The sequence below is a fragment of the Rutidosis leptorrhynchoides genome, chromosome 2 (genome assembly GCF_046630445.1).
Source record: "Rutidosis leptorrhynchoides isolate AG116_Rl617_1_P2 chromosome 2, CSIRO_AGI_Rlap_v1, whole genome shotgun sequence".
Classification (NCBI taxonomy): Eukaryota; Viridiplantae; Streptophyta; class Magnoliopsida; order Asterales; family Asteraceae; genus Rutidosis; species Rutidosis leptorrhynchoides.
This window is the reverse complement of record NC_092334.1, coordinates 39,109,994-39,134,168: the sequence shown is the minus strand read 5'-3', so window position 1 is coordinate 39,134,168 and position 24,175 is coordinate 39,109,994. Positions and strand designations below refer to the sequence as shown.

At 31.1% G+C, this 24,175-nt stretch overlaps 1 protein-coding gene across 1 annotated transcript; it reads right to left on the bottom strand.

Annotated features, from left to right (window-relative positions):
• Nucleotides 1-3,433: 3,433 nt before the first annotated feature.
• Nucleotides 3,434-11,369, bottom strand: LOC139890744 (uncharacterized GPI-anchored protein At5g19250-like). The gene is made up of 2 exons (XM_071873655.1): nucleotides 11,249-11,369; nucleotides 3,434-4,051 (listed from the first exon to the last, which is right to left on the bottom strand). Exons 1-2 carry the CDS (start codon nucleotides 11,328-11,330, stop codon nucleotides 3,537-3,539), a joined length of 597 nt encoding a protein of 198 aa, XP_071729756.1. The 5' UTR covers nucleotides 11,331-11,369; the 3' UTR covers nucleotides 3,434-3,536.
• Nucleotides 11,370-24,175: the final 12,806 nt, after the last annotated feature.

Below are 24,175 nucleotides of genomic sequence, written 5' to 3'. Positions count from 1 at the left end.
GCATTTGGAAACTGTGCGATTAATCTTTTTGTGCAAGTCAACGTCTTAAAAAACAATGAATTGGGGCACCAGCTAGTAAGTGTTATATTATGTAAGCAAAATTAAAGCAAGTTTTTTAGGCAATCATAATCCTAAATGGGACTATATATCACTTGATGCATAATCAAGTAAACAAACCACAAAGTGCATGTAGCTTCATATTGCTTTTTGTGTTACATGTTATAAATTACTCGTATAAATTACTCCATTCCTTTCAATTAAATAAAGTGTCCAATACACAAAATTTTATAATTATCCATTTACCTCAATTTAAACAAGTCACCAATAAAGTAACATCTCTATCAACATATTTCTATTTATCGACACTTTATAGAGCGGAGGTAGCATTACTTGTAGAAATTGTTTGATTTTGTCTCCGACATGTTACTTCTATAAGATATCACTTTATTCTGTTTAGATTACAAGTGACATACCTTTAATTAATAATATGTTATTATTAGTTAATAATATGTTATTAGTTAACCACCGAATCTTTGCTTGAGTGATATGAAGGTGGAATCTAACTTGGGGTATTGCTAACTCAGGTTCGATTCTCACTCTTAGCAGGGAGTTTCTAACTTTTTGATGGTACTGCCAACATCAATGCGATTTGTGAAGGTATCTGGGGGGTTTCCCAACCTTCGATGGTACTCCTAACATCGTCGCGAATTGGGTTTATTCCTAACGCGTGTCTGGGTGACAAATGATAGCATTTGATGTCGATATCACCATTAAAAAAAAAAAGAATATGCATAACATACATCTTTTGCAAGTTGACAATTGTCTCGATACCACTTAAGCCAAATATGGAGTGAGAATTGAAACTTGGGTTGGTAGTACCTCAAGTTGAATCTCACCCCTATACTACTTAAGCCAAGCTTCGGTGGTTAGAATACCCATAATTCTTACCTAGGAGATACGGAGTATAAGAGCCCGTCACACCGCCAAAAATCATGGCTCTAATTCCAACTGAAAGTCTGAAATGTCCTCTGAAGTTAAAGCAATGGACTAACTTGATATTTCACATCTTGATTTTTAGTTGAAACATGCAATATCCAGTTAGTTCATTACTGGGATATTGCGCAAGATGTTGTGAATTCAAGTTAAGGGGTGAATATTTGTATTACCTGCCATTAAATTTGCTCACTCGCCATTAGTTTAGGGTGGACATTTTCAACTAAAATTCTATATTTTGGTTGAAACTTAATAATTTCAGGTTGAGTGTGTAAGTTTTTCTTAATAAAAAGCATTAATCAACATTGGTGTATAACTAGTTTTCGAACCCTCAATTCGCGCCGGGGGTTCGATTTTTAATGTAATTTATTGTGTTTAGTTACGGAGCCTGCGAGTGAAAAATCAACATATATGAATAGTACCCTAAATATTTAGCGTTTTTTTAAAAGTGTCTGTTTTGCGTATAGTTAGTGACATTGTGTTCATAAAAAAATTTCGAGTGTAAGGATGGTCTCGGAAAAATTTAACTCGTTGCGAGCGAGAAGATATGACATGTTGAATATTTGGGTGGAGTTTATTTAAGATATTTTATGAAAATTTTGATTTGACGCTTTAACCCCCTGTGTTAGGGGTCGATTTTAAGTTTTGAACAAAGTGTGGGTAGCTTTTGTGGTGTTACTTGAAAGAAAGAAGGGAAAAGGGAGGAAAGGGGAAGGTGAAAAGATGAAAATACTCCTGGTGCTATTCATAAATTTTGGCTAATAGTTAATATGATAATTACTGCCATCAGATTTGCTTACCAAAATGTTCACTATATATTGTAAGTAACGTGGCCACCTTAAAAAACAACTATCTGTTGGCCGGGAAACATATCCATCTCACCTTTGCTTTTGAATTCGATGAGTTAAAAGTATCCAAGTCTATTAATTAGAGTATGAGATGCACGGTCTGAGGGATCATAGACTCTAACGCGGAAGGAAGCATAGACTCTGACAAAATCCAAGAAGATAAAAAATTTGACACATCAGCTTGTCAAATTTCGGAAGATTTCGTATTTCTGTTAGGATAGAGAAATATCTTTCGCATTTTTTTTATTTTTTTTTTGGGAAATGCAATATATTATTACTTATAAACAAAATTACAGCACATGTCCACCACAGTGTGGTGCTCGAGATTTACAAGGGTAGTATATACCCAAGATCAATACATTTGATTTCGTATTTATTTAGTTCTCTTTTTATTCAGTCTTTTACTTTGGAAATTCAATACCTTTGAAAGTGATTATACTTCTTTACATCTCAAGTCTATAAATCTGGTTACTGTGTATATATTGTTTTATGCACGCGTGTCTAACCATTTGAATTGTAAATTGTCTGGAACCATGACAATGACATTCGACAAATATCACGTTTTCTAAATTTCGCATAAGTTAACCGTTATTTAGATCGATATGAAACATTGAATACTTAATTTACTAATTTTAATTCATGTGATTATTTGTTATCTGTTTCATTGTTCATAAACTAAGGACTTAACACGATCAACTTTTCAAAAAATTTCTATTCGATCTTTTTATTACTCCTATAAATGCATTTAACGATCCAAATTGAGTCGAGTATATATCTTGATGTTTAAAATTGTTATTCACTCCGTACAATACTAATGACATGTAAGTAGCTATTTTTGTTTGTCTTAAAAGTGTTCAAATGATAGCCAGTTCGTGGACATTAATGATATTGGATGAAAACCACACTAGACTACTTACAGGATACACATGACCGCTTTGCTAACTAGAAATTGTCATTCCTTAAAAAGTGTGATGTAATTTAACTCTATTCCTCTATTCAACAATCAACATTTAAAATGCATTTACGTTTCACATTTATATTTTGAATTTTTACGTTTCACATTTATATTTCACGTTACGTCTAAGCAATGGAATTTTACTATTGAGTTTCGCGCCTACGTTTCGTACTAACGTTTCACATTTTCTATTTGCGTTTTTGCTTCGCCTTTTCGATTCACATTTTCGATTCACGTTTAAGATTTGCGTTTTCGGCCCGCGTTTTCGTTTTGTCTTTTCGGTTCACGTTTGCGTTTCACGTTTTCGATTCGCGTTTCGTTTCGCATTTAAGGTTCGCGCTTTCGGGACGCTTTTTCGGTTCGTGTTTTCGTTTTGCTTTTTCAATTCGTGTGAGTTTCACGTTTTCCGTAAAAGATAAGTGGAAAATAAATATGCGATGGAAGGAAAGTATGACTTTGTAAAATATATTTAAAATCATCAGCCATTGTTAGTAGTAGACACGAATTAAAAAACATACTACTAGTAAATGTTACATAGAGATATCTTAATTAACCTCATTATATCTTCACCCAAAAAATAGATAACCTCATAATCAAACTTCAACATTAAACATCAAAACACATGAAAACCAAACGCTCAAAGCAAGATCGGACTTCATTTCAAAAGGTCAAAGTATGTCAACAAACATAATCGCTTTACATCTCCGTGTTAAAACAACATTAAGTTCAAAAACAAACAATCAAACCCATAAGAATGAGAAAACCGCCACAAGCAGCATCATCATGTAGTACATTGTGACATCAATCTTCGAAACAAAATTCACATCATTACTACCAGGCGAATAACCACCTTCGGGAGTACTTGTAGTCAACACAACAACAATCCAATTGTCTTCAGAACCGATTCCAACACCAGTATACTTCGTGTCGTTTAAGGAGTTTGAGTATTGTGATTTTGTGTAGTTCGAAAGCACAAGGGTTGGGTCAAGGTTGGGAACGCAAGCAGGGAGAATAGTTCCATCTCGTGTAGTAGAAACGTTTAAATGGCATTTGTTTAGAAGGTCTGGAAAATTGGAAAATTCTGGTTCCGTACCTGGTACGGTGTTGGAACCAGTTGTGTTTGTGCAGGGTTGTTTTTTGAGTTGGTCGGCTATTTTTTCGGCTAGGCATTTAGCTCGGTCGTTTGTGGTTAGACTTGTCAAGTTTAAGGTTGCTCTGTAGCTATTGAGTCCTGAAAGAAGGCTATCTTCTTCATCTGTAAAAAAGAATTAAAAACTTGTATTAATTCAATGATAGTGTCATAACCTTTATTTAACTATAAATAACATTATCTGATATAGGTTGATATGAGAGGCGGTAACATGGGCGGGTAAGGATAGTTCAGTTGGCTTGAAACGGGTCATATTTAGTACATAATGAAACAAGTGATACTGTTCCTCAAGTACGTGTCAAATCAGGTAAAACACTTTCTTGTCCATTTTATAAAGATTTTATGGGTTAACATACTACATTATGTTGAGTTATTAATTGACCCACTTAAGCCATTTAAGATATAAAGCCATTCCCTATCTAAGTACTGCAGCGAGCCTTAACATACCAAAAGTGGGTCCCACGTCTAATTTACCGTTGACAGCTCAATTTCGTTTTCTCAACAATTTTCTTTGTCTGAATTCTTCTTCCCCCTCCACTGAATTATCAGTAACTTATGATATACCCAGGTTATGTTTTTTCATTATCTTTAACTATTGAATTTACATTTACAATCATTTCAAGCAGATGCAAACAACCTCATGCCATGGATAACGTACGTTAACTTTGTTCAAGTTTCAAGATTGGGATTTTACATATCTGCGCAAATGTATAAAAGATTGGTAACTGCACACCACGTATTTGTTGAAATGCCTGAATGAGTTGATAGTATACTCTCTGAAGATTGAATGATAATGATGAAATTGAACACGAAGAACTCATGAGACTGAAATGAATTACAATCTCTATTGATTAATTGAACAAAGATTACACTACCAGGCTTTTATATCTGAAGCCCTAATTAACTGCCCTAAACAGAATTAACAAACCCTAATAGAATAAGTTACAAAATATTCACAACAGGTCCCTGTACTTTTAATCTTTCAGAATAAGTTAAGTTTGGTCCCTGTACTTTTTACTCATGTGTATCACTTGAGTATTACTCCCATACTCCCCCTCAAGTTGATAGTTAGCTGGAACAGTAACTCCCAACTTGTGAAGAAGCTTTTTATGTTGTTCCACAGGAACAACTTTAGTAAACACATCAGCAAGCTGATCCTTGGTATTGACATATTGAGTTTTGATAGCCCCAGATTTGCTTTGATCACGGACATAATGGCAATCAACCTCAATATGTTTTGTACGAGCATGAAAAACAGGGTTAGCAGCTAAGCTATATGTATAGCTGCTTGATTATCACAAAACAGTTCAACAGGCCCCAAATCTTTAAGACCCAAATCCTTTAGCAATGAAATGAGCCAAGTAACTTCACAACATGTAATAGCCATTGACCTGTATTCTGCTTCTGCAGATGATCGAGCCACAACAGCTTGTTTCTTTGATTTCCATGAAATTGGGGAATCACCAAGTAAGACACAATAACCTGTAGTGGACCTTCTAGTCATTGGACAACTAGCCCAATCAGAGTAACAATAAGCTTTTAACTGAACTGCAGATTTGTTAGCCAATAGGATACCTTGGTCTGGAGCTTGCAATAAGTATCTTAACAAATGAGTTACAGCTTGATAATGCACAGAAGTGGGATTTTGCATGAACTGACTTAGCAGCTGAACTGTATAGCAAATATCAGGTCTTGTAATGGTTAGGTAAATGAGTTTACCTATCATTCTTCTGTACACCTCAGGATCAGGTAATGGAGAACCTTTATCTGCATTGAGTTTAACACTTTGATCCATTGGCAATTTGTAAGGCTTTAAATTCTGTACACCTGCTTCTTGTAATAGTTCCATGGTGTACTTCTTTTGAGAAATGAAAATACCCTGTGCAGACTGAGATACCTCTAAACCCAAGAAATAACTCAAGGCACCTAAATCCTTCATGTGAAAAGTTGACTTTAGTTGACTTTTTAATGTGTCAATATGTGCTTGACTATTTCCTGTAATCAATAAGTCATCCACATACACAAGGATAGCAGTAAATTGAGAAGAATCCTTTTTGGTAAAAAGAGAATAATCTGCTTTTGACTACACAAATCCAAAAGAAATCAAAGCATTTGATAACTTTGCAAACCATTGCCTTGGTGCTTGTTTTAAACCATATAGAGATTTCTTGAGTCTGCATACTTTGTCTCCTGTTGACTTTATGTTGGCAATGGGCTCCCCCTCACAATTATACCCCATTGGTAATTTCATATAGACTTCTTCAAGTAAATCACCATGTAAGAAAGCATTGGAGACATCCATTTGACACAATTCCCAATTATACATAGCTGCCACAGCTAATAATGACCTAACAGTTACCATTTTGGCCACAGGAGCAAAAGTTTCCATATAATCTAATCCTTTTCTTTGCCTATTACCATCTACCACAAGCCTGGCCTTTTTTCTATCAATTGATCCATCAGCCTTAAGCTTAGTTTTGTAAATCCAGTGACAACTAACTGGTTTCTTCCCTTCTGGTAATGTTGTAATTTCCCATGTACCATTTGATTCCAAGGCTTGAAGTTCAGCATTCATAGCATCACACCATTCTGGATCATGTATAGCCTCATGAAAAAATGCAGGATCTTTGTGAGCTAATAATGCAGTGATGTAATTTTTGAATTCAGGATTCAAACAAGGTGAAGAAACTTGATTTGCAACTGGAATGTGATCCAAGTGATAGTCATTTTGCCAAACAGGTCTTCTTGTACTTCTAGTAGACCTTCTTAAGTCAACTTCAGCAGTTGACTCACTTGAGTATTACTCCCATTGCTGACAGTAGCATTAATAGGAGATGGTTCATCATAAATTGCCTTATGAAATTCTTGTTGTGCCATATGAGATGGCATTGGCTGTAGAAACTTATCTTTACTGTTAGTAGCAAAAGGGAAAATATGTTCATAGAACTGAACATCTCTTGAAATGAAAGTAGTATGATCTAAAAGATTATAGAGCTTATAACCCTTTTGATGAGCAGGATAACCAAGAAAGACACATGGTACTCCTCTCTCCATAAACTTATCAACATTTCTGCTAGGGTTACTTGCCATTGCAAAACATCCAAATACTCTCAAGTGATCATAAGTAGGAGGTCTTTTTAACAAAACCTCATAAGGTGTTTTATTGTGCAAAATAGGTGTTGGAAACCTATTTATAAGATAAGTTGCAGTGATAACACAGTCACCCCAGAATTTTAAAGGTAAATTTGCATGAAAACGTAATGCCCTGGCTGTTTCCAAGATGTGTCTATGCTTTCTTTCAACTCTGCCATTTTGATGTGGCCTATCTGGGCATGAAGTTTGATGCTCAACACCTTGTTCAGCTAAATAACACCCTAATTGACCTTTGATAAACTCAAGAGCATTATCAGATCTTACAATCTTGATTGCAGTATTAAACTGTGTCTCAACAAAATTCGTAAAAGTTTTAAAAACTTTAAAACAGTCACTTTTATGAATTAGTAAATAAATCCAAGTAGACCTGCTGCAGTCATCCACAATTGTCAAAAAATACCTATATTTCCCTTGTGTTGGCACTTTATAGGGTCCCCAAATATCCAAATGTACCATTTGAAATACAGAGTTGCAGTGTGACTCACTTTTAGAATATGGTAATTTGACAAATTTAGCCATAGGACAAGACAAGCAAACTTGTTCATTACTTTTCACAATTGAATCTGAAATACAAGGGATATGCTTGAGCTTTGATTTGGACACATGTCCAAGTCTATGATGCCACAAGCTAAAAGAGGTAACAAGTTTACTAGAATTAGCACTTGAACCTTTTATTATAGAAAACAAACTTTGGCTATTTACACAAGAAGTAACCAGCTGCATTAGCCTTTTGTCAACTTGATGAAGAGGCAAATTGACAAGGTAATACAGATCATCTCTTCTTTCACCCAGTCCTAACACCTTCTGTCTTATCAAGTCCTGGATGACACAGAATTGTAAGTAAAAAATTACCACACATTGTTTATCTTTAGTCAACTTTGGGACTGACAAAAGACTGAATTTGAACTGAGGTACCACCAATACATCTTTCAAATGTAATTGATTATCCAGTTTTATAGTACCAATATGAGATATTAATGACAAATCACCATTTGGTAATTAATATGTGGCTTCCAAAACAAAGGTCTTGAACTAATAAGATTGCTAGTTAGTGGAGTCATATGATCTGTAGCTCCAGTATCAAGAATCCAATCAGTTAATAAAGCAGATGGTTTACTAGTTATACCTGCAACAAAATGATCAATCTCAGTTTCTGAATCTTCATTGCATTGTGTCATCTGAGGTAAACTTTTCAATAGCTGCTCAAACTGCTCTGTTGTAAACATAATATGATTTCCTTGTACACTAGCAGCAGTTCTTTTAGTATTAGCATTCCTTGCAGACTTTGACTTTGTTTGACCTTGTTTTGCCTTTTGCTGTAACTTGTACTTATAGTGCCAAACTAGATAGCCAATTTTTTCCCAACACTTATCTGGAGTGTGATACCTATTCCCACAAATACCACATTTATCAGGCTGTTTAGCATTGTTAGGGTTAGATGCATTACCAGACTTGCTGTACAAAGCAGCTCCTTCAAAACTTGAAAACATTTCCCTTTGAGATTCTTCCTGTTGAAGCATAGAACATGCCATTTCAACACTAGGAAGAGGATTCATTAACAGCAATTGACTCCTTAATGATCCAAAATGCTCATCCAAGCCATTTAAAAACTGAAAAAGATGTTGTTCCTCCTATTTATTGTAGGCAGCTGTAAAAGCCATAATCTCAGGAGTAACAGTTTCAACCCTAGGCAACTCACTCATAGAATCTATTTCTTCCCAAACACATTTCATTTTGGTATAGTATTCACTTATGAGTATTCCTTGTTGCTCCATAGAGTAAACCTCTTTATGCAGCTTATACTTCCTGGATCCATTGCTCAATGCAAACCTTTTTTCCAATTGTTTCCAGATGTCCACAGCAGTGCCTATGAACATAATAGACTTAGCAATGGACTCACATACAGAGTTCATTAGCCAACTGATCACCATGTTGTTGCAGGTATCCCACATATCAGCTTGTCTTTCATCATTGACTGGCCGTGTTACAGTACCAGTGATGAAACATGTCTTACGCTTAGTGGATAATGCAATCTCAACAGATCTACGCCATGATCTGTAATTCTGTGCTCCATTCAATTTCTCTTGAATTGATAAAGAACCTGGACCTTCAAATGGATGCAAATACAACGGACTTTGGAAATCGACTTGATTAGCTGGATTCATTGTGAAGAACAACAAATCGTAAAATAGAGAACGAATTAAGATGCGGAAGCGAAAGAAAAAAAAAAACGAAACAGGAACAGCTAACAATTGAATCTTCAACACATGAAGCTTGATTTCAGCTTGTATTGAAAACGGATTCAGATTAGCGACTTATCTTCATCATCATCGCTATGATACCATGAAGATTGAATGATAATGATGAAATTGAACACGAAGAACTCATGAGACTGAAATGAATTACAATCTCTATTGATTAATTGAACAAAAATTACACTACCAGGCTTTTATATCTGAAGCCCTAATTAACTGCCCTAAACAGAATTAACAAACCCTAACAGAATAAGTTACAAAATATTCACAACAGGTCCCTGTACTTTTAATCTTTCAGAATAAGTTAAGTTTGGTCCATGTACTTTTTACTCATGTGTATCACTTGAGTATTACTCCCATACTATGTATTTTTTTCTTTTTATTTTTAAATTTATATAATGTTTTTATTTATTTATTTATGTAATGTTTAAATTAATGTGATGCTTATTTTTGTTAAGTGTTATTTTTATTTATTTATTGTATTTAAATAATTATTTAAAATTTAGAATGGGTAAAGTTTGATGTGAGAGTAAGCCTGACAAACGGGTCGGGTTGGGTTGGCTTGAGTCAAGACCCAAATGAGTTTGGGTCAAAACGGATCATGGGTCGAACGGGTCTCAGAATTCAAATGGGTCGAACGGGTCGAGTCCAAACGGGTCGGGTCGGGTCGGGTTGGGTCGGGTAGAGACCCATTTTTCCTTGTAAAAACTTTTTTTTTTGAAAAGAATATATTTTTGAAAAAAAATATTACATTTAAAAAAATAATAATTGTTTTTTACTTTTTATTACTTCTTATAAAAAAAGTTTACTTTTTTCTAAAAAATAATTTTTAATTTTTTTTTGTTTTTATTATTTTTGAACTTCTAATTTTCTAAATTTTTTATTATTATTATTTTTGTTTTTTTTAATATTTTCGTGTAATGGGTTGGAAATGGGTTTTAACGGGTATGGATCTTCTAACATATTGAAGGATTAAAGATGGGTTCATATTGGACAGATTCCCTTTGCTTTCTCGAGACCCAATGGACCCAAACGGTTGACCCAATGGAGCCATTTTTTGGTGTATGAGTCTTGATTGCCAGGTATAGGTGAGAGTGTAAGATAAAGAGAGATTAGTTAAGAAATGTTAAAGTTTTTTGTGCTAATGTGGTGCTAACGTGGATGAGAAAAGTTATGTTAAAGTCTGTTAAGATAGGGAGTAGCCTAAAACACAACCCACATTATCAACCTATTTATAATCAAAATGAATCAAATTTATGTAACACATGTACTGTAGTTGATGTAGAAGAGTATCAAACTTGTAATGAACAAAAGCTGGGTGTTGTTGTAATGCTTGATCACCTAAAAGGAGATTATGCAGGAACTAATAGCCCCTTAAAAACACCAGTTAACTATAAACTTTCCAGATTATATAATACTAACTATTCCCACCTAATGAATCAATCGGATAAACGTATAAAGTTTTCCTATTAAGCCTACCGATCATTCAGGCTACTTGGTAAAGGGGTTCAAATGTTCGCGGTCTAACCGGTTATCCGAAAACTATACAATAATTAAGGATTTATATATATACAAATAATTAAGGATTTATATATCAAAAATCAGTCAATCAATCTGACCAACACTAATGAAAAGTTAATTAGTTAATCAGATCTAAACTCACATCATCTCATCAAACACACGAACACTAACTGAATCAAATTACAGAAACTTCATACATAAAAAAAAAAAAAATAAAGAATAAAATTAGTGAACTTTCCTAACTAAGTAGAAACCTAAGTAATCACATATATCTCTGCCCAAGCATGATTTACAATGCTAATTTTAAAAAAAAAATAAATAATAATAATATAAATTAATTGAACATTGAACAAATAAAGGAAAGTGAACATACCATCACACTTTACTGTTTGATTGATGCATAAGATTGAATGAAGAATGAGAGTTAGAATAATGTATCTTTGAAGATACGCCATTTGTTTGTTGCTTTGGTCGGTGAAAGAAATGAAGCAGAAATGTTGTTAATTTATTTATAAGAGTGAAACGGTGTCGTGTTATTAGAACGTCATTGTCAAGCTGGTGATAAACTTTGAAGGATGACATGATTAGTCCTTTTACATTTGATCCTTACCAAATTTACTCCGTATATGGATTTTTATGGGAGAGTATTACGGGCCTACATAAAAAAGAAAGAAAAAAAGTTTTAATTGGATTGGGTATTGGTAGGGATGAGATCGGTACAGGTACCGTACCGTACCGTACCGATACCGAATATAAGGAAAATCGAGAACCGAATACCGTATCGAATATCGAAATCGGTACCGGTATCGGTACCGGTATTTTCGGTATTGTACCTTATGGTACCGAAAAATTAACTTTTTATATAATTTTCACTATTCGTGTTATATGTTATTCGGTATTCGGTATTTTTTTATATATTTTTCACTATTCGGTACTTTAGTATTATCAAATATAAATTAAAACGATAATAAGATGTAGTTTTCACTATTCGGTATTGTACCTACTCGGTACAAATCAATAAATATGGTACCCATATAAGCTATTACCTACAAATCAATAAATTCGGTACCAATACCGATTTTCCGAAAAAAATACTGAAAGGGCCCGTTCATATACATTATAAACGATTCACAATAGTTGATTACATCGCGAGGTATTTGACCTCTATATGATACATTTTACAAACATTGCATTCATTTATAAAAGACAAACTTTATTCATATCTAAAGTTGACGGCATGCATACCATTTCATAATACATCCAACTATAATTGACTTAATAATAATCTTGATGAACTCAATGACTCGAATGCAACGTCTTTCGAAATATGCCATGAATGACTCCAAGTAATATCCTTAAAATGAGCTAATGCACAGTGGAAGATTTCTTTCAAACCTGAGAATAAACATGCTTTCAAGTGTCAACCAAAAAGTTGGTGAGTTCATTAGTTTATCATAATCATTCATTTCCATTATCTTAATAAACCACAATATTTTTATTAAACATAATTCCAATAGCAGAATCCTTTCGTCTGCATAAAGGTAAAATCATTTCCAATAATATAATAGACCACAAGATTTTTATTTTTCATAAACATAATCCTCAAGCAGAATCCTCTTGTCTGCATTAAGGTAAAATCATTCATATGGTGAACACCTGTTAACCGACATTAACAAGATGCATATAGAATATTCCCAAAATAGAATCCTCTCATCTGTATAACAGAATCCTCTCGTCTGTATAAAAATAGAAGTACTAAAGCATCCGTACCTCGGATGGAGTTTGTTAGGCCCATGGATCTATCTTTAGGATTCGCGTCAATTAGGGGTATTGTTCCCTAATTCTTAGGCTACCAAGCTAAAAGGGGCATATTCGATTCGATAATCCAACCATAGAATGTAGTTTCGATTACTTGTGTCTATTTCGTAAAACATTTATAAAAGCAGCGCATGTATTCTCAGTCCCAAAAATATATATTGCAAAAGCATTTAAAAAGGGAGCAAATGAAACTCACAATACTGTATTTTGTAGTAAAAATACATATGACGTCATTGAACAAGTGCAATGTTGGCCTTGGATTCACGAACCTATATTAATTATATATATATATTTATATGTTTGATCAATATTTGTCTAACAATTTAGGTCAAGTCGTAGTGTATCACAATCCTAATGCTCGAGACTAAATATGCAAAAGTCAACAAAAGTCATATTGACCAAAATGTCTTCCAAAATTTATACATGATTATTATATAGTTTAAATATATTCGTTTTATTTATTTAAATATTTTTAATAGATTTTATTAAAGTAAATAATATAGTTCTTTTATTAATAAATAAAATTTTATATTAAAATTTATATAATAAAAATATACTTTTATATATATTAAGTAATAAATTTTATAAAGTTCATTTAATATCATAAAAATAATATAATAGGTATTATTAATGTAATTATATTATACGTAGTAAAATATCTTTGTATCACATATTTATTTGATAAAATAATATTGATAATAATAATAATAATAAGTAAAAGTTGTATTATTTTGTAATAATTATTATTATTCTACTAATAAAAATAACAATAATTATATTTTCTAAAAATGATAAAATGATAATTTTTATTAACAATAGTACTAAAATGATAATAATAATAATAATAATGATGTTTCATATTAACAATGATATTTTTATTAAAAATAATAATTTTAGTAAAAATGATAGTTTTAATATTAATAATACTTTTAATAATAATAGTAAAATAATGAAAATGATATTTTTCCTTTAAATCAATATCTTACAATATATTAATTTCATCATGATACTCATACTCATTATTTCCTAATCGCTTCGTTTAATAGCTTTTAGTCGTCTTTTATATCGCGTTCATATTAATAATAATAATAGTAATCATAATAATTAGATGTTACTAATATTAGTTTTAATTATAATAATACTAATAATAATAATATTAATGATAATACTAATAACTATTTGAATGATAATAATAATAATAATAATAATAATAATACTAATTATAACCTTAACGATAATAACGATAGTAATAATAATAAAAATAACAATAATATCTTTTATTAATAACGACAATGATAATAATAATAATAATAATAATAATAATAATTATAATAATAATAATAATAATAATTATTATTATTATTAGATTATAACGACGATAATAACGACAATAATAATAATCATTTTTATAATAATAAAAAAAATCAATTGACTATAACTTCTAAACCGTTCATCGAAACCATTCGATATCTAAATGAAAAGTTCTCAATTTTTCGCTAGCTTTCCAACGACATGCATATCATATACCTTATCTTAATAGCATATGTATTTAATTCAAGATTCGACATAACCTATCTAACGACAATAACGAACGTATAAGCATGCATAATCCTATATACTCGAGGATTAGTCAGGGATACACTAATAATATATAAAAGTTAAGTTATGAGTGCTTACGTATCAATATTGAGATTCAATATTGCAGGAAAAGTACGTAGACGCAACGGAGATGATAAACACTAGTTTGACTCACGAGCAATACTCCCAAACCATACCCATAACCTCCATAGCTATAACCCATAATTTCCTTAACCTTATCCCGCCCGAAAAACAATTTCGAGATCACTCGGACAGCACTCCGTCGTAATATTTTATGAATACTAATAATATCTTGAAATAATACGGAGTAAATATATATATGTAAATCGATTGAGAGAGTTTAGAGAAAAATATTTTCAAGTTTCTATGAAATAATGAAACCTATTGAATTCTATTTATAATAGATTTTTAAATTATTAAAGTGAATTATTAAAGTATAAATTATTAAAGTGAATTATTAAAGTATGAATTATTAAAGTGAATTATTAAAGTGAATTATTAAAGTATGAATTATTAAAGTGAATTATTAAAGTATGAATTATTAAAGTGAATTATTAAAGTATGAATTATTAAAGTGAATTATTAAAGTTAAAGTAAAGTAAAAATAAAGTAAAGGTAAAGTTTAAGTATAGTAAAAGTATAAAACTATGTACGTATAATACGCGTATAAATATATATAATATTAATTTAAATCGTTATATATATTTAATAAAATAAAATATAAATATCGTTATCTTTATCATACTGGTTAAGTAATGAGTTGTCAAAAGTGGTTCTAGATATTTATAAAAGTTATATACATTTTAATAATAAAGTTCTTTTTAAACTGAAAATGTTTTTGTACGTTTGAAACTAAATCAAATAAATATGATAATTTTGTTTTTCAAAACTAAATATTTTTAAGAATCATTTTGTTTAAAGGTTAAAATAATGGAAATCGTTATATCATAAAACGTTTTAGAAAAGTAGAATCATATATATTCATAATAGGTTTCAAGTTTTTAAATTACAGTCTGTTGGTAAAGCATGGGATATAGTTCAAAGGTTAAATAAACGTATGAAATCATCTTAATGAAAAATGTAGAGTTACTTAACTTGTCGATATCCAACATCTAAGTTATTTACACTCCACATTCTTACTTATAAATCACTTTACCATTTTCCGAATGTTGTCAAAAAGAATAGATTTCTTAAATCACAGTGGACCTCATAACATAGACCCGTAATCATATCACAATGTATCTGATAAATCAATTATTTGATATTATCTCCTAATTCCATCGATAAACGTATTGAAACAAATACGTTCATGCAAAGTATTATACGTTTAATACTTTATTAATATTCTCAAGTTATAATATATATATACATATATATACATATTTATTTATATATAACGGTTCGTGAATCGTTGGAATTTGGTCGAGATTATAATGAATGTATGAACACAATTTAAAATTCTTGAGATTTAACTTAACAAACTTTGCTTATCGTGTTGGAATAATATAAAGATAAAGTTTAAATTTGGTTGGAAATTTCCGGGTCGTCACAGTACCTACCCGTTAAAGAAATTTCGTCCTCGAAATTTGATAGAGGTCGTCATGGCTAACAATGAGAATGTTATTATGACGATTTTAGAGTTTTATCATGTTTAAGAAGTATGGATAAAATAATTCGATTACTTGTAGCGTATGAGTGAAGCTATCGTAAAAGAGTGAAATGAGAAAATAGAGATTTGCCTTATCTTTTGACGTCATCATGGTTGCTCTCCGAATTAAAGAAAATCTTTGTAATCTATATAGGATTTGATTCTTCGGCGATTAAGGAAATTATGATCCTCTCCGATTTAATGCGATAATCCATCTCGATTTCTCTGTCGGATATTTCACTATAAATCTACATCCTTCGTTTCCTTACAACTCACACCTTTTATTCTTTCTCCCTCAACTCATATTTTAAAGTATTCGTCAATATGCTCCATCCAGTGTTGCTTCTCGATATACTCCTCACTTTCATATCTGTTGTTCTTCTTTTTCATCTGCCGCCGGAAGAATCTATTTACTTCTACTATACTCTTGGTTTTATAGTGTTTTTAGTTCTCCTGTGCCTTTATGTTGCTATATGCATTGATATATACGGGTTGTAATTTCCAGGTTGTCGTTGGGTTTTATATCTTCCCTTATATTTCAAATTCCCTGCTTCTGTCTTCTATAATCATTGACATCCACAGTTAATGCTCTCTTTTATTTACTGCGATTTATACTTCAATTTCTATTTCAGAATTTTGTCATTTCGTTTCTTCTTCTTGCGATTAAGCACCGCTTGTAATGGTCCAAAATTCGCAGATATGAATTTTGGAATGAACATAATTAATGTTCTAAAAATAAAATTGTAATGGTACGATCTTGATTTGTCAAATTACTAGAATACCTCGGAAAAGACCGAATCATCAAGAAATATTTTCTTGATATTTTAGAGGTTAAATAGAATACAAGAGTCGTGTAACATGGCACATGATGACGCTATGATCTGTAAATCATCACGTTTCATTTAGAAACTCAGCATGAATTACTGTAGTATAATCACGTTGATCAAGTGTCATTATATTATACTAACTCATGCTTCAATTCCCAACACTACTTCAAAAACATTCTTATTTTAAACTTGAAGGTTTCATAATTTAGAAACTAAAATACTTTCTTTTATGATGTATCACAGATAGCGCGAAGAGGTAAATGATTTCGGATAAGAATAATGATGGAAATGTCTTCAAAAATACGGAGGATATTTATAATGAAAGATACGATGATATCTTAGAATTTCTAATATCAGAGGATGATGAAGAATATTGTCCGCAGGGGTTTAGAGTCAGGAGCAAGGTATTCGTTAATGACTTCAGCAGGTACTGAATCATTTAGATTCTTTGAAGGCAGGTTTAGTCTTTGTGATTTGTCCACAGCCTCCTTCATACTTTGCTCAATCCGTTTTCCAGTTCCAAACCTTTTCTTTTTCTGAGTTTTTCCAACACACTATTCTTTATTATCAAACTTTTGACTGTTAAGATCGTTTACAGTTTTTGCTGCTTCATCAGCATTTTCCAAACTTCAGAGAACTAGTTCGCAGTTTAGGGTGTTTTTCAGAAACTTCACATTCGAAGTATATAAGACTAGGAGATAGACGTTATATATACACCTATAACCGTTGGCGGAGACATGCTGCAAGATTTCAAAATACTGATTGCTGATTCCCAGTAACTGGCATGACAATTCTTGTTACAAGATGCGGATGAGTAAATGATGGAGTTTCGATAAATATAATGATTTTTTGGAAAGTCAAAGATCAGTGAAGCTGTTGGTAAGTTTATTGTTAATGTGGTGAGACATAAAAGGTTCTCCGGTAATGATGACAAAAGGGCAACGTCTATATCAAGGTTATAATAAGACTGTTTAAGTCGAAGTTGACTTGCTGGAGCTGTGACAAAATTGACTAATTTGAAAAGGAATCGCAAAGTTATTTTTGCTAATAAATGCCAAAAGGTCTGACATGGATACGTGTTAAATTATGACTCTAGTTTCGAGAGCTTTTCAGATGCAAGACTGTGGTTACTATGTAGTTGGATCATCATCTCGATTGTTCATTATTTGAAGTGTCTTCAGGAATTTCGAAGGGTTTTGAACACATATTATAGTCGTTAATATACATATGATGTTCTAACACAGTTTTGAAGTCAAAGTATAGCTTGTGAAAGATGTAAGGATCTAAGAGTGATGATTTTGGTCATATCTCGAGTTGAATTATGAGATTTCAAAATCAGAATATGTAATTAAATTTTGAATGAGTATGGTTGTTTTGATTTCTATAAAATAATGTATATTGTTGTGAAAGTAGGGAGTATAATGGATGATTTGCTGAATCAGATTCGAAGAATGTAACATATTAATTGTGAATTTATATATCTCTCGGGTATAACCTACCCGTTAAAAAAAATTCACAATTAATATTTTGTACAAAAGAATTTTATTACAGTCTTTATGAAAATATATATATATGTATATTTTCTTTAGATGTAACATAGATTTAATGAGTTAATGTTAAATTAAACTCATTTGATTTACGGTTGAAACTTGAATTGAATAATCCCTAAAGGCTTTAAAAATTACATAACTTTTACGGAGTATTTATTTAATGACATTAAAATTATAAATCAATACTTCGTTATTTGTTGATGTATGATGTTCGGTTCATGGAATTCTTGTGAATTTCGCATAGTACGAATGATGTTATTTGAAAAGTTTCGAGTACATCGATGATGAAAGTGTAAAATCAAACATATATTTGAATAATACACTTGATTTATTATGAGATGGAATTTATTGAATTAAAACAGAGATTGTAGTTAACGATGGTTAAGTTGTTAAGGAAGGATGTACATCTTAGCATATTAGTAATATGAATTTAATCGAGTAGTATCTACCCTTATTTAATTCATACATAATAGCTTAGTACGAAAGATTTGTTTTGATCTCAAAATTTATATATATATAATATACATATAATTTCTTCAGAGGGAATGAGTTAATACTTCATAAATCGTTGATACAATATACGCGTTATTGATTCGTAATGATGTCCACGGTGATTCTTGAACTGACGGAGTTTGTGATGTTATAGGTGCTGCTGATTCTGATGACATTGACGGCACTGACTGTGATGGTGATGCTACGGTACTGTTGATGCTGTTGGTAAAACAAGTCTAGCTTATAAATCACGCATTATTCTTGTCAGGGTTTCTACTCTTCCTTCTATCATTTCGATTCACTCATCTGATTTATGGTTAGGGTTAGAATAGATAATCCCTAAGACTTTAGAGATTACATAATCGCCGCGGAGTGTTTCTCCAATGAAGTTATGAATCAACACTTCATCGTTTGTTGTTGTTGGTATTCCTTGGTATCTACAGGGCGTATGACATTGATGCTCGTGGGACAGATTGTAAAGTTGAGGTTTACGACGCAGTTGTGGTTGGGGTGGTAATGGTACTGTTGGCGTTGATGATGGTAGTACTGGTTATGCTGCTGGTGCTGCTGCTGGTGTTTGTAACCTTTGCACCATATTCTCCAAAGCCACTACCTGGGCGCGAAGCTCGTTGACTTCTTCTATTACACCGAGGTGATTGTCGGTTCGGATGAGCGGATAAATAAAATCTAGAATTTGATGTAGTATATAATCGTGACGAGATACCCTGGAAATGAGAGAGACAATGGTGTTTTGGACAGGGTCGTCGGTAAGTGTTTCAGGTTCTTCGTCAAGAGGGCAATGTGGTGGATGAAAAGGATCGCCTTCTTCTTGTCTCCAATGATTGAGGAGGCTACGAACCCATCCCCAATTCATCCAAAATAGATGATGGCTGATTGGTTGATCCATTCCAGTCACACTGCTTTCAGAGCTTGAGTGGGATTCCATATCGGAATTTGAGGGACTTGAACTAATGACGAATTCCATTTCGTTCGATTGAATAAAGGATTTTTTTGATATGAAATGATTTTTCGGCTATCGGGTGGTATTCTAATTACATAGAATATCTATATATATAGCGCAAAAGATTTCGTAGATTACGGAGGAATTTACGGGATATGTCAGGCAAAGTTTACAGTAACAGATACGCTAAGATATGAATTTTGTCTATACACTATTCATGCAATCAATGCAGTAAGACGTTTCTAGACTAAGAATGATAAGCAGGCAATTTCCGACAAAAACGATAAGCAAAACTTTTGACAATGCAGACACGGTCGAAGTCCAGACTCACTAATGCATCCTAACGACTACTAGTTAGACACACTAATGCATACCTGGTTCGCTAAGACCACCGCTCTGATACCAACTGAAAGGACCCGTTCATATACATTATAAACGATTCACAATATTTGATTACATCGCGAGGTATTTGACCTCTATATGATACATTTTACAAACATTGCATTAATTTTTAAAAGATAAACTTTATTCATATCTAAAGTTGACAGCATGCATACCATTTTATAATACATCTAACTATAATTGACTTAATAATAATCTTGATGAACTCAATGACTCGAATGCAATGTCTTTCGAAATATGCCATGAATGACTCCAAGTAATATCCTTAAAATGAGCTAATGCACAGCGGAAGATTTCTTTCAAACCTGAGAATAAACATGCTTTCAAGTGTCAACCAAAAGGTTGGTGAGTTCATTAGTTTATCATAATCATTCATTTCCATTATCTTAATAAACCACAATATTTTTATTAAACATAATTCCAATAGCAGCATCCTCTCGTCTGCATAAAGGTAAAATCATTTCCAATAATATAATAGACCACAAGATTTTCATTTTTCATAAACATAATCCTCAAGCAGAATCCTCTCGTCTGCATTAAGGTAAAATCATTCATATGGTGAACACCTGGTAAACGACATTAACAAGATGCATATAGAATATCCCCAAAACAGAATCCTCTCATCTGTATAACAGAATCCTCTCGTCTGTATAAAAATCGAAGTACTAAAGCATCCGTACCTCGGATGAGGTTTGTTAGGCCCATGGATCTATCTTTAGGATTCGCGTCAATTAGGGGTATTGTTCCCTAATTCTTAGGCTACCAAGCTAAAAGGGGCATATTCGATTCGATAATCCAACCATAGAATGTAGTTTCGATTACTTGTGTCTATTTCGTAAAACATTTATAAAAGCAGCGCATGTATTCTTAGTCCCAAATATATATATTGCAAAAGCATTTAAAAAGGGAGCAAATGAAACTCACAATACTGTATTTTGTAGTAAAAATACATATGACGTCATTGAACAAGTGTAATGTTGGCCTTGGATTCACGAACCTATATTAATTATATATATATTTATATGTTTGATCAATATCTGACTAACAATTTAGGTCAAGTCATAGTGTATCACAATCCTAATGCTCGAGACTAAATATGCAAAAGTCAACAAAAGTCATATTGACCAAAATGTCTTTCAAAATTTATACATGATTATTATATAGTTTAAATATAGTCATTTTATTTATTTAAATATTTTTAATAGATTTTATTAAAGTAAATAATATAGTTCTTTTATTAATTAATAAAATTTTATATTAAAATTTATATAATAAAAATATAATTGTATATATCTTAAGTAATAAAATTTATAAAGTTCATTTAATATCATAAAAATAATATAATAGGTATTATTAATGTAATTATATTATACGTAGTAAAATATCTTTGTATCATATATTTATTTGACAAAATAATATTGATAATAATAATAATAAGTAAAAGTTGTATTATTTTGTAATAATTATTATTATTCTACTAATAAAAATAAAAATAATTATATTTTCTAAAAATGATAAAATGATAATTTTTATTAACAATAGTACTAAAATGATAATAATAATGATGTTTCATATTAACAATGATATTTTTATTAAAAATAATAATTTTAGTAAAAATGATAGTTTTAATATTAATAATACTTTTAAAAATAATAATAGTAAAATAATAAAAACGATATTTTTTCTTTAAATCAATATCTTACAATATATTAATTTGATCATGATACTCATACACATTATTTACTAATCGCTTCGTTTAATAGTGTGACGTCCTCCCAATAGGGTCTGGAAGAAACGTTACTAATATCAAATAAACCAACATATTATAATACGAGAACAATACTAAATGAGAAAATTTAACTTTATTGAGTACGCAGCGGAAAATGAAATGTCGTTACAATAATGGAAATAACGATAAAGTAATTTTTCATATGCAGAAGTAATAAATGCGATATCTCTTGATCCTAAGTCCAAGTAGCATCACATAAGTAGTAGATAAGAAAGCTTGAATCAAACAGCACCTGAGACAAAACATGCTAAAGTGTCAACCAAAAAGGTTGAGTGAGTTCATAGATTTGTCATAAATAATGATTTCAGTAATAGTGTTAGACCACAAGATTTAGTTCGTAAAGTTGATCTCCCGCAGGATCAAAAAGTAGATCTCGCAGATCCAATAGTAGTGCTGATTCGTGATATTTTAGACTAAACGTTTGTTTTGTTGCCCCGATGATAAGTTGGCAGTACATTATCACCATGTTTAAATCATTATTAAGTAATACAAAGACATCGCGGTCAAATGTATCGGGGACGTTACTCCCGATAGGCCTACCCCCAATAATTAAGAATGCCTTATCCTGAAAGCAATTAAAAAATATCACTGTGGGGTCTTAGTAGCATAAGCTAGTCATAGCACAGTTTAAGTTCGTACTTGTGTCTAACATGTAAAACAGTTATAATAGTTGCGCATGTATTCTCAGCCCAAAAATATAGATAAAAAGGGAGCTATGAAAACTCATGATACGATATGATAGTTTGTATGATATGCGTATGATAGCAATGAACAAGTACAGAGTTGTCCTCGGATTCACGAACCTAAATCAAATATATATATATATATATATATATATATATATATATATATATATATATATATATATATATATATATATATATATATATATATATATATATATATTAACACATATACTCGTAATCAAATAAGCTTATGATTGTTATATATTTCTGTAGTTATATATATGTTTGATTGGTATTATATTAAAAATACCAAATTTGTTATATATGAATATTTATATAAGAATGTTAATATGTTTGTTATATGAAAATATAATTGTAGTATATGAAATAGGTGTATTTAATGTACAACATATTTATTTGTAAAAATAATAGTTTCGATAATAATGATTTACTAATGAGTATAATAATAATGGTAGTAATAGTAATTTTAATACAAATAATAGTTTTACTAATAATTATAAAGTAAAGATGATAGTTTTAGCAAAAATGATAACTTTTGTAAAAATGATAATAACGTTAGTAATTTTTAATAATAATAATACTAAAAAAAAAAAATCATACTGGTAATAGTAAATATGATAACATTAATAATATTTATAAATATAAAATGATACTAGTACTAATAATAATAATGATAACAATAATTTGTATTGTTAAAATAATAATTTTAATCATAATAATAATATGTGTTAAATAATAATAATAATATTAATTATAATACTAGTAACATTAACAATAACTAGTAATAACAATAATAATTATAATGATAATAATAGTTATATTAAAGATAATAATAATATCTAGTATTAATGATAGTAATAATAATTAATTTAACAATAATAACAATAATTATAATAATAATGATGAAAATATTAATAAGAAAACTACCTTAAAGCCTTCCTAAAAAAAGAATGCCAAGAATGGGACTCGAACCCTTGACCTCTCGCTAACCCGTAAACCTCCCAAACCATTCCTCTAGATCTGTTTTTCTGATAATATATGAATTCAACATATATTTAACCCGTTACTCTTTCTGTTTCTACTCCTTCTTCTCCTCTAAATCAAAACGGCCCAAAATCAAACCAAGCCTTGAATATCCATTAAAACTCGATGTACGATTGAAAAAGGAGACAGATATGAATAGAGTGAGGTGTTTTTGATCACAGGAAGAGAAAAGAATCGAAAAAAAAGTAACAAGACAGTAACAGTAGCGACGTGATGATATTTGATAAACTCAAACCTTAATTCGATATTCTAGACACTTTTAGGCTAGGGTTTCTTCACGAGATATTTTCCATATTACTCATAGAAACTATTGGAAATGTAATTTGAACTTAAAACATAACAGGAACTTCGAATTTGTTCAAGAACGAATCGTTTGAATTTTGCTTCAAAAACCTTTGATTTCGAAATTCGGATTCGATACGATGAATTAGAAGCTGTAACTTTGCAGAAAGATTCACTAAAG

Bases quoted from the DNA above. Each gene is read 5' to 3' on its own strand.
- LOC139890744 (XM_071873655.1), bottom strand. From the start codon at position 11,330: ATGGCGTATCTTCAAAGATACATTATTCTAACTCTCATTCTTCATTCA. The intron at 4,052-11,248 runs GTATGTTCACTT...TCTTTTTTACAG, and splicing joins TCAAACAGTAAAGTGTGATG to ATGAAGAAGATAGCCTTCTT.